The 14,046-nt window shown below is 34.3% G+C and overlaps 2 protein-coding genes across 4 annotated transcripts; one reads left to right on the top strand and one right to left on the bottom strand.

Annotated features, from left to right (window-relative positions):
* Nucleotides 1-464: 464 nt before the first annotated feature.
* Nucleotides 465-6,364, bottom strand: LOC106775929 (calmodulin-binding protein 60 D). Of its 3 annotated transcripts, XM_022786560.1 has the most exons (9): nucleotides 6,158-6,364; nucleotides 5,913-6,066; nucleotides 4,917-4,992; nucleotides 4,039-4,118; nucleotides 3,448-3,941; nucleotides 3,219-3,379; nucleotides 2,902-3,105; nucleotides 2,165-2,408; nucleotides 465-1,575 (listed from the first exon to the last, which is right to left on the bottom strand). In XM_022786560.1, exons 2-9 carry the CDS (start codon nucleotides 6,023-6,025, stop codon nucleotides 1,019-1,021), a joined length of 1,929 nt encoding a protein of 642 aa, XP_022642281.1. In that variant the 5' UTR covers nucleotides 6,026-6,066; nucleotides 6,158-6,364; the 3' UTR covers nucleotides 465-1,018. The 3 variants fall into 3 exon arrangements, with proteins under 3 accessions (XP_022642281.1, XP_022642280.1, XP_014518669.1); XM_022786559.1 differs by having other exon boundaries at nucleotides 5,913-6,364; XM_014663183.2 differs by having other exon boundaries at nucleotides 4,060-4,118; nucleotides 5,913-6,360.
* Nucleotides 6,365-8,085: 1,721 nt separating this feature from the next.
* Nucleotides 8,086-12,740, top strand: LOC106775123 (sphingosine kinase 1). The gene is made up of 10 exons (XM_014662184.2): nucleotides 8,086-8,540; nucleotides 8,759-8,881; nucleotides 8,976-9,076; nucleotides 9,948-10,020; nucleotides 10,215-10,301; nucleotides 10,389-10,466; nucleotides 10,659-10,729; nucleotides 11,266-11,565; nucleotides 12,009-12,131; nucleotides 12,261-12,740. Exons 1-10 carry the CDS (start codon nucleotides 8,222-8,224, stop codon nucleotides 12,450-12,452), a joined length of 1,467 nt encoding a protein of 488 aa, XP_014517670.1. The 5' UTR covers nucleotides 8,086-8,221; the 3' UTR covers nucleotides 12,453-12,740.
* The last annotated feature ends 1,306 nt before the right edge of the window (nucleotides 12,741-14,046 follow it).

Genomic DNA, 14,046 nt, shown 5'->3' with positions numbered 1-14,046 from the left:
CTTTAAAAATTTAATGGCGGAAAAATAGATAGAAAAGTAATTAGAGAATAATAATAATTAATTATGTCATGAGAAATTATATCAGTGAAGTAAGAGTTATTAATTATAATATATGATAAGACTGCATTCAATTTAATACATGAGTATTTCAAATTTTAAATATATATTACTAATGTGTTTTAATGAATGTTATATTGAGATTTAATGGTATATACAAATGTCTTTCTTGAGATGTGAGAGGAAGATGAGAGGGAATGATGCATGAAAAGAAGGGGTTTAAAACACAGTACAGTTAATTATAGTTAACTGAACCAAAAACTGAACTATAAAACAGTATATTTAAGTTATAGTAAAAATGATCAATTTTTTTTAGTATAATATAATACAGTTAAGTATAGGTAAGTGCAATTTAGTTATTTTTGCCAAGCCTCGTGTAGAATTAAATGTGTGCTGAAACATTCACAAAGAGCGAAAAATAGCAGTGTAAAATTCAGCTGTTCGGTATTTATTTATTATAATTATTGTACAGGCAAACGGCACACAAAACAAACCAGTCAGAATAAACCCATCTAGCTTACAACACAAAATTCAGTACATCCTGCTAAATGCCAAGAAACGACCATAGTTTTCGGAGTTTCCAGATGGAGACACTGGAAATTTCAAGCCACTGCAGACTTGAGTTTAAACCTGGTGGTAAACTGTCAATTCTTCACAATTTGCAGGCAAGAATGTAGATTGGAAAAAACGTCACAAGTAAAATGGATGCAAGAGTTGCTGCAGGGTGGTATTCCTGTACAGGCAGATGTTGCTGTACTACTGTTTTATAAAGGCACATTAGGAGCTTTAAGGTAAGGCTGCACCAAATAATTATTTAATCCAAATTCCATATTTACTCAATCCATGCTATAAAGCTTCAATATCATAACTATTCTGAGTACCAGAAAGTAGTATTTGATGCTCTAACCACAAAAGTCGTGGCTCGAGATCACAGCAGGTGAGATTGCTCGTAGTTCATATTCTACGGGTCATCCAACTCAACAAGTTGTGCCCGTCTCTCAGCGGCCCTCTTCCGAATAAAAATGCCCCATCTCAAAGCTGCCTTAAGCTTAAGCCAGCCAACAACAGCCTTTCCCGAGGAACGGTTTCGTTCATCATCTAAGTGGTAGCTCATGGAGGTCGCAGGCATGTAAGTAGATGATGGATAAGGGTATGCATCTTCTGAGGTATTGAAGGAAGCATGAGATTGCCCTCCTCCCATATTAAATATACGAAGCAAATGCTGCATGTCTTCATTTTCTAGCATCTCATGACTTCTAGTTCGAATCTCCTCCTCTGGAAAGTAGTCCTCAAATCCTCTATAACTAGGATTTGAAATGCCGACACTTTGAAAGCCAGGAGTAGCTGGCTGTCGTGAACCATGAGTCATCTCATTTTCATTTCTAGGAAGTTGAGATTGGTGTGAAGCATTCAGTAACTGGTTTTGCAGTGGGAGTGTGTTAGCAAACGGAATAGAAGAATGAAGATTATCATTCTGTGGTTGCATTGAGGATCTGGTAGTCGTCACATTATGATAACCTGCAGACATTATTGACAAACATCGATGCTGAGGAAAATATTCTGCATATTGATGTATGGTAAATATCAAGTCACTAAATTTATCACGTAATGGTTTCTACTCTTTCACAATATGACACATACCAAATCTGTCACATTAATATCTTAGCATGCATTCTAAAATCTAAATATTAGTTATACAACAGTTGGATTATAATATCTCGACATGCACTCCAAAATCTAAATACTAGTCTTCTAACTAAATCTTTACAAAAAAAAGGATTTGCTACCCGGTATGCGGGAAGAATCTGTCCACTTTGATCATTTTCAGAAGAGAAACACTCAGTGTTAGGCGTTGGACTGAGCCGTCTATTTGTGAGCCGAGTAAGATTTTAATAGAAGTAGTTTTGAATCGTAGAATGCGATTGAGATGTGCGCCAACATCTCAACCACAGATTTTACGCTAGAATTTGTGTCAAAATAGGGTTATTAACTCTTGTAATTAGCTAAATGACAGGTAAAAGAAGGAAAAAGACCAAAAGAAAAAAAATAGCTTCAAAGGAACTGGTATTGTTGGTAATGTTACAATCTTACGGTTGGAACAGTATACCTCCGACTGCTATGGCTGGATCCATTGAAGGCTGCCCAGTAGTTACAGGAACTGGGAGACTTGGGATGCAGGTCTGCTGATCAAGGGAGTTCGAAATTGAATAATCATGGGAACCCCCTGCAGCCAGAGGTTGGGAGGTGCTCAAAGTCATATTCTGATTGGCATTTAGCAGAGACTTGCCATCATACTCAATAACATGCATCCAATTCTCGTATGCCTTCTTCACCAGTGTGTCCACATAAACCTACAAGAATGTGAGATTCGCATTTTTCAGAAACTTCAACTTTTTTCTTCAAAAAATTTTCGTAAACCTTTTTTAACTTCGACTTTTCCTTGCCTAGAAAAGCAGAACATCCCACCTTTATGACACCTAGTACTAAGCCAACTGCCTATCTGATCTGTTCACTCAAGTTAGAAAAAAAAAAAAAAAAAACGCCGATATTCTATGCTCGAGCCTCTTTTTAAACTAGCAATAAGTGTAGTACTGCAAGAACTCGAGAATAAAAGCAAAATGACTTGCAGTCAAGCATCAGATCCAATTAAGTTTTATTTTTTTTCCTTAGAATCGGACTCCTTCGAGATAAAAAGTTGGATGCACAAACAATAAAGCTGCAAGAATGAAACCACATCTCAACAAGTGACACGAGAAATTAGATTAAGCATACTATGAAAGAAATCCAACAGTTTAGTCCAAATTCAAAGAATAAATGCAAAATTTAGAGGACGGGTTCGCTTACCTTTTGACTGTCGGAGAGAGAATCAGCAGAGTAATATTGGTCATTGGTAATTAGACCACTCAACTCATAGATGTTATTGAAAACAACACCAACATTCCTTGCACCATCGGGATAATATACATAGAGTTTTCCACTGAGAACGCAAGTCTTTGCATGATCAACAAGAACATCCCACATTTTATTTGACATACCACTCCCGAGAATCTACATAAGATATCGTTAATCTGTGAAAATTTTGGATGGATAAAATTTTAAATCAGAAAATCAAATCAAACTTAAAAAACCTTCCCCTGATAAAAAAGTGATTAAATTCTTACGTTCCGCAATCTCTGTGGATCTCTGACCACAAGTCGTACGACATCTTCAACTGTATATACTCCTGCTTTATTTAACCTTTTGTGAAATGAACCATCCTTTCCAATCTTCTCCAGTCTCCAGACCTCATCATTCAAGGCAGGTGGGTAATGCTTCTTGTATACTGCAATCCAGAATCAGTTTCATGACAGAAGAAGGGTCGAACAAAAAATAGTGAAGTTATGTACTTACATTCTCCACGATGATCCTTAACAGTGAAAGCCTCTGATTTGGCTTCACGAATACGCATTCCCTCATAACAATCTGAGGAAACTTTGAGCCCCAGCCTGAACTTCCTACTCCTTATCCAACTAGAGTTGTCTGTAAATGTAAGCTCGCCCAATGTTCCTACACCCTCCTTCAGTGTCACTTGCAGATCACCAGCCAGAAGAGGTCTTTTTCCTTCCCGCTCTTTAACTACGTGACTATCAAAATCTTCTTCGCTCCAATTATCATCATCCTCGTTATTGAAATCTCCTTCAAGTACAATAACATCTAGTTTGACACACGAAGCTGGGCCAGATGTAACAACATGCCCTGTTATTGTATCAATCAAAACAATGTGTATGGCGCTGCCATTCTCTCCGTCCACTTTCCCACCAGTAAAGAGGGGAAGGGATAACCTGTTCCTGAATTGTAACTGTAGACTGCTGCCATTAGGGCCTTCTATGCTCTTGGGAGAAGACCTGTATTTTAGTTTTGAGTATAAGAAAATTAAAATATAGATACAAATACACTAGGATAAGATAAAATTCATCAAACAAATATGGTCATGAAATTGACCTTGAAGTGACAAAGTAATACCTTCCACTAAGCTTGGCAGGGACTAATTTAGCTAAAGCACACTCTACTTCTTCGCTAACCTGTTGAGCAGGAAGCAAGACTAAGATATGAGATATATCCATGATCAAACATCACTCATGCAAAGTGGCATACATGCAATTAGGTTCACTTAACCTACGGAGTTGTTCCATTGAATTCTATTTGACATGTAAAGGCATTTAAATACACCACTGGACAAAACGATGGCCTTCATCACAATTTTACAAAATAGCGCCTGAGTGAGGTAAATAAATGTTATTCCAGGAAGCCTTTCTCGCAACAAAGAACTATTTATTTTATATAAAAAAAAAAATTGACCTTTTTCGGCTTGTTAAGGTTTGAATGTGATCTCAAGTACTCTATCCAATTTTATCTTAAGCCTCACAATAGTGGCATGACTGACATCTAGATTCTACCCAAACCTATCATCCTCAAGAAGACAGAAGGTTTTTTCAAAATGAGCCAGTAATCCAGAGTTTTTGTTTCAAGGGATGATTAATCCATACAAGTGATGACTTCAAATAATATATAAGTCCACCCTGAAGTACTCTATCCAAGTGATAAAAAAAAAATGACCTTTTTCGGCTTGTTAAGGTTTGAATATGTGATCTCGAGTACTCTATCCAATTTTATCTTAAGCCTCACAATAGTGGCATGACTGACATCTAGGTTCTAGCCAAACCTACCATCCTCAAGAAGACAGAAGGGTTTTTCAAAATGGGCCAGTAATCCAGAGTTTTTGTTTCAAGGGATGATTAATCCGTACAAGTGATAACTTCAAATACTATATAAGTCCACCCTGAAGCAAATCAATACTACAATGAACTTAATTTTCTTACAACTCTACGAAGAATAGGCTCCAGTGATGAACAAAGTTTCTGCAGACTATCCACCTTGAGGGCTTCAACAATAACGCTGCAAATGATGTGAATAAATAGATAAAATATTAAATTCATTCATTAGATATGACATATAAGTGCTAATACAGTGATAACAAGGCATGAAGTTTCATAATATTGCTGATACTGTTTTCTAATCAAATTATAGTTTTTTTCTTAGTAATTTCCATAATAAAGGTTATGTATGATCAAAATAAAATTTTAATTTTGATTGTAAAACAATATAAAGAACATTTTCTAAGTTTTCTCCTAAAAACCATTTGTAAGGAAGAAAAACACAATTTTGGTTCTCTTACTCATATTAAACTTCATCTGTTGGTCACATATCTCTAATTTCCTCTCATCTCGTCTAAGCCTCGCTTTTACTAAACCAAAGATCTAATTCACCCATTCTTATTGTTTAGCTTAAAAAAAAAATCACAACAACTTCACATTTAATTCTATTCAGTTAATCTGGCAAGAGCTCTCCCCGCCCCTCCTTTTTTTTTTTTTTTTTATCAGCGGTATGTAAACATCCATTCGGGACGTTATTCCAGTCGCGTATTCATCTATATTGATGGTTAATTCCCATCAAAACCTACTTTCCATTAATGAACCGACCAAGGCTTTCTGATTAGGACCACACGCATAGAACGAATATCTATGTCATTTGTAAGTCCGAATGTTGCATAGTGACTTTGTATTTTTGGGTTATCATGCATGTCATTGGTGAGAAGTCCACCACTGAGTTTTGTAGACAGATGGTTACTCAGGATTATTTCATATACAAAATTTGAACTAGAAAACGTAGTTCAAAATTAGAAGCGAGTTAAAGGACTAACTACACATTGGTAAGCAGTGACCATGAATAATGCATAACTAAAGCTGATGGAAGAAAGAATCATAATGACTAGTACACTAGAGCTGATAGAAAATTAAGAACAGGAAATGATTCACCTAGCAAGAGCAGGTCGCTTTTTTTCAGGTTGTTCTTCTTCGGTGGAGCCTGAATCTAAGCCGCGCTTCCCCCTCGCCGCGCTGCTGGATTTCTCCATGTACCTCGTCTGCATTATTCTCACTGCTGTCGGATTTCGTCGTCTCTCGTCAAATCCTTTTAAAAAAAGAGACAAAGGATAACGAAGTGTAACTGTCACGGATTCGATGGAACGCGAGCGGATAGAAAAGCAGAAAGTTGAAAATACTCAGCAAAAGAAGAAAGTGCAGAATCTGAGAAATTTCGCGGAATTTTCTCTGCGGTTCGACGCCTGTGTTAACGAACCCGAGGTACTTTCTCTGAGATTTGTTTCTGCTAACGGTGTGAGTGATGGGTATAATCTAACGGTTTGCGAATCTGGGAGTGGTTGTTGGGCCTGGGCGGTGTGGTTTCGATCTTGTGGCCGCGGGAGATCATGGGATTTGGGTCGTCGGATTGAGAGAATCTTTGTCAATATTTTATTGGGGCTTGCCACGTGGGGTGATTCAGCAGGTGCGTCTGTCACTGTCACTCTTCAACATGATCATAATTCTGTCATAAACAGTGTCATGTTATAGTTTTTTGCCACTTGGAAAATAATATTTAAGCTCCTTACGTGCCATGCGGAAACAAAAGTTGCAACGCAAGAAAAAGCCAAGTTTTAGTTGTGCTGTTCGCTTCTGTGTCGGTTTTTCACATCAATAGGTTGCAATGCTTGAAAAATATTTTTGCATTTTGGGAATTTTTTCTTTCTCGAGCTTTTACAGTTATTAAAATGTAAGAGAAAAGGGATAAGATGACATGAACATGTTTCAAAGAATCATAAGTACCCACGTTACCTCCAACGATAAGAACAAAAACTCTTTCCTAATCCTCTCATTCAATAAGAAGCATCAGAAAAAGGTTGTCGCATGACCCAAACCTAATTTAACTCAAAAAATAAAGCATTATTAGTGGAGTTAGGAAATGGTAAATTAGTTGAGCAATTTTTATTTTTGAAATTTAATATAATCAATAATCAAACTCCACTACCATGTTGTCGATAGCCAAATCCAACAAATAGCATTTTGAAAATATCTAAATAATTAAATAAATATATGACATATGACTATCCGTTATGCTTTGCTGGAACTACTTAAGGAAAGAAAGGGAGCATGGATGTGTAATGAAATGGAAAATAAAATACTAGTTTAGATTAATAACCTGAGAAGAAAAAAGTGCAAAAAAAAGAGAGACATGAGTATTTTTGGGAACATCATATTTTTGGTATGCTTTACAAGTTCTTTTTTTATTAACTGAAAAACTTTTTAATCTTTTAAAAATTAATCTTGGATAAACAATTTTTTTCCAGAGTACTTATAATAATATCTTTAAGATATTATCTTACATATTATTTTAATTCAGTAATTTTCTAATTTTTTTTTATATTTATCTTTTCTAATCCGTATGATAATCATTAGATTAACATTTAAATAAGATAAGTTTTATTAATTTAAGATACGTGAATAAACGTAACTAAACTATAATTAATATTACTCAATTTTGTATATTCATTTTTAATTACTCAAAACTACCTTAACATGTATATACAATATTAATAATTGAATAACATAATATAGAAGTATAACAATCACAATAAATAATATAATTGAAATAATTGGTTTTGAATAAACAGTTTAAAAAATTGAATGAGTAAACTAAATAGAGGATATTTTATAATTAAATTAAACCATTTTTTATATAAAATTATATATGTATCATTTAAATGAGTTACCTTAACAATTTTAGTTTCTATGTTCAAAGATAGTTCTTTCCTGTCTAATTTTTTTAATACGTTGATGTTGCCTTTCTAACTGATTTTACATAACCTACAATAATTAGAATTTCAGTTATGAACCATAAACAAATATTACAAAATGATTACATAAATTTAAATGTAAAAAAATTAAATATATTTAAAATTCCAATATATTTGTTTGGAATAATATCTAGTAATTTTTTTAATATTAAATATTTTAAAATTAAAATTATTGTAATATCTAGTAGATAGTTGAAACAAAAATAGATTATAAGGCGAAAAAGGAATTATGATGTTTTGTGACGTGGTTTCACAGAGTAGTTGGCGTCAGACAAGGGTTGCAGTTAAGTAAGCAACCACTATCCACGTTGTAATATTTGTAATAGTTTGCTTATAGCATATCTCTCTCCTCTCAAACGCCAAAACCCGGTTTTTGGTTTTAATTATCATCATCGAACCGGGCTCCAGGTGGGCCATCCCAGGCTTGAACCGGCTATGGATCCCCAGCAGCGTCCCTTAATGTCGGACCGTGTCACCGTCAATGGCATCGTAACGCCGCTTGCTCTGCTCGCCGACGGCCGTCTCTGGTGGTCGGAGGGAATCCAACGTTGTTTGTCCGTTGAAAAGGACGTCCTCTCCTTCGTTACCAGTGGGCCTTACATCAAGATCAAGAGCCTTGTCGAAACCCGAGACGGATGCTGCAGCACCGGCGCTCCTGCAAGTCTCGCTCGAAACGACGTCGTCTTTATGCCCTCCTCCGAGGAATCGCACAGGCTCTGGTGCCAAAAGCTTAGTGAATTCGTCGATTCTCTTGGTAAATTAAATTTCACATTTCTCTCGGTACGGTTAAGGTTGTTGTTACTGCGTTGCATGTGTTATGAAGTCTGAAAGTGTATCGCTAAAAGTTTAAAAAGTGCTTCTTTAAATTTCGATGTACAATTGTGAATTTTAGTGCCAAAATGGGAAAACAAATTTGCTACTGTGAAGTAAGACTACTTTTGAATTCTCCACTTACTGAATGTCATAATGTAGGTCGCCCTAAGAGATTATTTGTTTTTGTTAATCCATTTGGTGGGAAGAAATCCGCTACAAAGATTTTCGATGAACAAGTGAAACCTCTTCTTGAAGATGCTCAAATCGAAATCACAGTCCAAGGTACTCTAATTCTTTGACCATGTTTCGTTGTTGTTTCTATTGTCCTTTCGAATGTATTTGTATTTGTATATTTATATGATATGATTTTCCTCAGAAACCAAGCATCAGCTCCATGCAAAGGAAGTTACTCATTTGCTAGATATTACCAAATACGATGGGATTGTTTGTGTTAGTGGAGATGGACTTTTGGTAGAGGTTAGTTTCATTGCTAGTATCCTAGTTGCAGTGTGCTATCATTCGTCATTATCGTGTCCACGATTATTAATGCAAAAATTATGGTCGTAATAGCATTCGGAACACATTTTTCTGTACGCTTCATGTTTACAATGCATAAATATTGAGCAGTAGCTACTTATGTGTTTCATCCAACTATACGAACCGCAAATTAGGAATTAGAGAGGAATAGGGCGAAAAGAAAAAGGAAATGAAATAAACCTATCCTTCAAGGGTCACCCTTCCACGGGTTTTCCCATCACAGAGGGCTAATGCTCAATTTATAGATGACAACCTATATTCCCCGGATCCTACTGTCGTACCTCCCTTATCCATATTTACTTAACTTCTATAACTATCTGATTAATATTCAAAACCCCTCTTCTCCTTAAACCATAATACTAACTATTGTTATTTGCATGATAGTAGTGGGTCTTTCCAAACCTTGTTAGAAAAGAAAGATTAATTGAGAGGTGCTCTTAATGTATGAATTAAACAATATTAGTATATGCTGCCTGAAAACCATTTTTGTTATCATTTCAAGATATGCTAATGCTGTACTGGTTTATGGGCTCATGCTCGTGGACTAATTGAAAAGCATATAGTCAATACCTTGATTTTGTTCTTTCCTGAGAAACTTAATGGTCTTCGGGGATTTGGTTGAGGTATTCCAATGAAGCCCAGAAGATTCGAATAAATGTTATGACATCTGTGGGAATTCAAATCGCAACATGGTTCCTCCTAAGTTTTTTCAAAACCTGTGCATTCTAGAATACTTTTGCCCTGGTTCACTTTTGATGTCTTTGATTTTAATTTTTTTTCTTTATCTAACAGACATTGCACATTTTAGTAGGTTGTAAATGGACTTCTTCAAAGAGAGGATTGGAAAACGGCAATAAAGATACCCCTTGGGGTAGTTCCTGCAGGTTTATCATCATCATTACTTTGTTGAATAGGTTTTATCTAATTAGACTTTATTGCTTTAAAGTGAGAAGTGGGGTTACTAATTGGGTTTTGTTTTGGTTATAAGGTTTATCCTTTGTTATCTGTACACAATAAGTTTATGGGAAACTACACAGCTTTGTTTTACCAAGCTAAAAAGTTCTTCCATGCGTTGAAGGTACGGGAAATGGCATGGCTAAATCACTTCTTGATTCTGTGGGCGATCCTTGTGAAGTAGCTAATGCCGTTCATGCCATTATACGAGGTTTTGATCTATCCATGTCATCCAAACATGCCACGTCCATTTTTTCTGTGCTATGACAAGTTTAAACTGTTTATTAAATACCAACAGGCAATAAAAGACCACTTGATGTGGCTACCATCATACAAGGAGAAATCAGATTTTTCAGTATATTGATGCTTGCATGGGGTAACTACTCTCTCTGTCTAATGTACTATTTAGTGAAGTGGTTGCAGCAGATGTGCTAAAAGATCTAGGCTAATTGTTTGTATTTCATTCTTTCTTTTCTTGATTTATACCCTCCCTACTTTAGTCTGCATAGATTTCAACCCTGCAATTCACTTGACATATTATAAAACTGGAGGTACTATTCTATTTCAGGTCTGGTGGCAGACATTGACATAGAGTCTGAAAAGTACAGGTGGATGGGAAGTGCTCGACTTGATTTCTACGTCAGTAATCCATTTTATAATTTCCACATGTTTATTTATGATGTTTTCCTTTCACTTATATGTATCTCTCTTATATGGATAATCATCGCAATTATCTTCTACTCTCTTGGTTTGATGGAAGGAACATGAATAAAAGAAAAATAAGCATTAAATTGCAGGGCATGTGCTTTAGTTTCTTGTATTTTACAATATGAAGTTATTTATGCGATGAAGAATGTCTTCTGATACTTAGTTAAGAAAATACAGTTTTGATTTATAGCACTAGAATAGAACATGGGTCAGTTTCTTACAGATTAGAAAAAAACTAATTAGTAAGACAATCTAGCGATTATTGTTTAGAGATTACAAAAATAGCATAAGCTATTTTCAATTTGTTTAGAAATCATTTTTTTTTTTTTAAAAGTGGGTAATTTTATGACATGCTAGAAGCTATTTTGAATTCCCTCGTAAAACTTGCAGTGGGATTCGTTTGACAGATAAGAAGTGATTGAATTTGTTCATTATAGTTTTCTTTACTCACTGTTTTCCTGATTCAGGGCCTCTGTCGACTCTTGAACTTGAGGCAATACATTGGATGTGTTTCTTTTGTGCCTGCACCTGGGTTTGAAGCTTTTGGGGAACCCACAAGTTACCCTGGAAAACCTACTACTAGCAAAGGAAGCAACAGTGATACAAGTGAAGCAGAACATACTAATAAACAAAGCCCTTGTTATCTAGGACCTGAAGTAAACGTGGAAAATTTGAATTGGAGAGTTATAAATGGACCTTTTATTTCTGTCTGGCTTCACAATGTGCCTTGGGGTGCGGAAGACACAATGGCAGCACCTGATGCAAAGGTTCGCTTTGAGTGGCTACGATTCAAGCTTGTCCTCTTGATTTCTCACACTTCTATTCATGAACATATAACTGGGAAATGTTTCCAATTTTATATGACAGTGATGACACCATTACTAGGACCAGTTATATATCAATTTGATAGCATAACACCCTATGGTATTCACAAAAAGAAATGATTATTTGCATCTTACTTTCTGGATTTTAATGATCCACTAGCAAAAATGCATGGAAATTGAAGATTCAAATAAGCACAATAGAGTATAAATATCTCAAGTCTTTAATTACAGCCTGGATTTTTCACATCTAAGAAAATTCATCTGAATATTGTTAATGGTCTAAATTTTCACTTTCATAAGTTGCTGCCTAGTGGGAGACATTCTATTATACATAAGAATTATTACTTACGGGCTTGAGCTTTTGTTTCTGTGATCTTGTAATGCAGTTCTCTGATGGTTATCTGGACTTGATCATTATCAAGAATTGCCCAACACTACCATTACTATCAATGATGTCAGAGTTGAATACAGGAGGACATGTAAAATCTCCGTACGTCACGTACCTAAAGGTGTGATCATCAATATGTATAAGCACAATGCTTTTTGTAGCAGTTACTTGGAGCTTCTGAAATGGCCATGCTTTGGTTTATTTGCGTAACGAAACTTACTAAAGTTTGTATCTTCACAACATTATGCAGGTGAAAGCTTTCAGCCTGCAACCTGGTCCACGCACCAAGGACCAAGAGAAAGAAGGGATCATAGATGCAGATGGTGAGGTTCTGGCAAGAGGGAAAGGAACTTACAAGTGTGAGGAAAAGACTTTGATGGCCTATGATAAATTACAGATAGCAGTGGATCAAGGTTTAGCAACACTTTTTACTCCAATATAGTACTTTTTTTTTTTGTCTTGTCATGGATTTTTTCCAACTTACTAGACTAAGTACTAATTCCGTTGGTAGTACTGTGAGATGAGTTTTCACACACCAACTTTGGTTTAATTGTTTTTCTCAGCCCATTCCCTTGGGTGAAATTTGTTTACAGTTACACACATGTACAAACAGAACCTTCCATGGGTTGTTTATCTTGTACAGCACCACATAAATTAGAGTATATACATGATAACACGTTGTACTCGTATGATTAAAATCCAAGGGTCTAAATAACGTTTTACAGTTAAATTTCATGTGTCATGTCTTATTGCAAAAACTTATATTTCTTATATTCTATTATACCAATAACCATTGGTTAAAATGAATAAATTAGTAAACTAAGATTATGTGACGTTAGATATATTGTTTTTATTTTTTATTTTTAGTTTGTTATTATTTTTTATTTTTATTTTGAGTTTAGTTTATATTTCTATTATATCATGTCATTGTTTATTGTGTACTAAAATATTTTTACTAATTAAAAATTCCGTTAAACGTTTTAATTATAATATTTTTTTGTTTATTGGAAAAACATTGAAAAAAAAATTCAATCTCTGAATTTCCTATGAGGAACGAATGCAAATTTCATAAATTTGATTCGGGCGGAGAACACAATAGAGGTTATGAAAAAATTACAATATAAAATTCTCTTCGTATTATGTTTTTTTAGCTCTTTTACTTAAAGTTGTTATAAAATATGTTTCTATTTATTTTAGCTTTTGAATAAAATTACTATGATAAAACTTGAAAAAAAAAATTGTTAATTATGATGATTGGTTGTTATAAATTTTATAACTCAACTTTGCATTTTTTATTTTTTTTAGAATTTTAATTTTGAAAAGACAAATTATTAAATATAATTTACCTATTGTTTATAATATTTGTTCCCTGGAATTACAGCCTTTTGATAACCTTTGTTTGGGGTAAATTACTCGACAAACATGTTTAATAATTGAGAAACTAATTAACTGTTAGTTGTCAAAATATGTATGGGATGGTATTATGTTAATGTACTGTAGTTGTTAGATAATCTCCTTTATACAAATTAATGAAACACGTGCGTTTATGTATTAATTTTTTTCATTATGACTACCCAAAATACATATCACTTATTTTATAATAAAAAATTAAAAATTATTATAATTATAAAGGTAAATATAAATAAATTTTACAATTTTAATATACATAGTTTTTATTTATTTTTTAGATAGTTGCTATTTATTTTGCAGATAATTTTTTAATTATAGTTAATTATTGGTTTAAACCTCTTTTTGGTCCCTAAGTTATAAGTGGATGTTCAGTTTAGTCCCCGTTTTTAAAAATGTAAATCTTTGGTCCTAAGTTATAAAAAATGTATCAAATGAGTCCTTTTTTGACTTGAAATACTGTTTTTGGTTGTTTCTTAACAACTGCTACATCTTTATATTGCTCTTTGTACTTTGACCATGAACATCAAAAAATGACTCATTTGATATATTGCTCTTTGTACTTTGACCATGAACATCAAAAAATGACTCATTTGATATATTTTTTATAACTTAGGAACCAAAGGTTT

The sequence above is a fragment of the Vigna radiata genome, chromosome 10 (genome assembly GCF_000741045.1).
Source record: "Vigna radiata var. radiata cultivar VC1973A chromosome 10, Vradiata_ver6, whole genome shotgun sequence".
Classification (NCBI taxonomy): domain Eukaryota; kingdom Viridiplantae; phylum Streptophyta; class Magnoliopsida; order Fabales; family Fabaceae; genus Vigna; species Vigna radiata.
Note: the sequence above shows the minus strand (reverse complement) of the source record. Positions and strands in the feature narration are given on the sequence as shown.

Excerpts from the sequence above, each read along its gene's own strand:
- LOC106775929 (XM_022786559.1), bottom strand. The coding sequence starts at position 6,025 with ATGCAGACGAGGTACATGGAGAAATCCAGCAGCGCGGCGAGGGGGAAG. Across the intron at positions 3,942-4,038 it reads TATTACTTTGTCACTTCAAG|GTCTTCTCCCAAGAGCATAG; the intron begins GTCAATTTCATG and ends ACTAAAATACAG. Across the intron at positions 2,409-2,901 it reads CTCTCTCCGACAGTCAAAAG|GTTTATGTGGACACACTGGT; the intron begins GTAAGCGAACCC and ends ACATTCTTGTAG.
- LOC106775123 (XM_014662184.2), top strand. The coding sequence starts at position 8,222 with ATGGATCCCCAGCAGCGTCCCTTAATGTCGGACCGTGTCACCGTCAAT. Across the intron at positions 10,021-10,214 it reads CCTTGGGGTAGTTCCTGCAG|GTACGGGAAATGGCATGGCT; the intron begins GTTTATCATCAT and ends CATGCGTTGAAG. Across the intron at positions 12,132-12,260 it reads CGTACGTCACGTACCTAAAG|GTGAAAGCTTTCAGCCTGCA; the intron begins GTGTGATCATCA and ends AACATTATGCAG.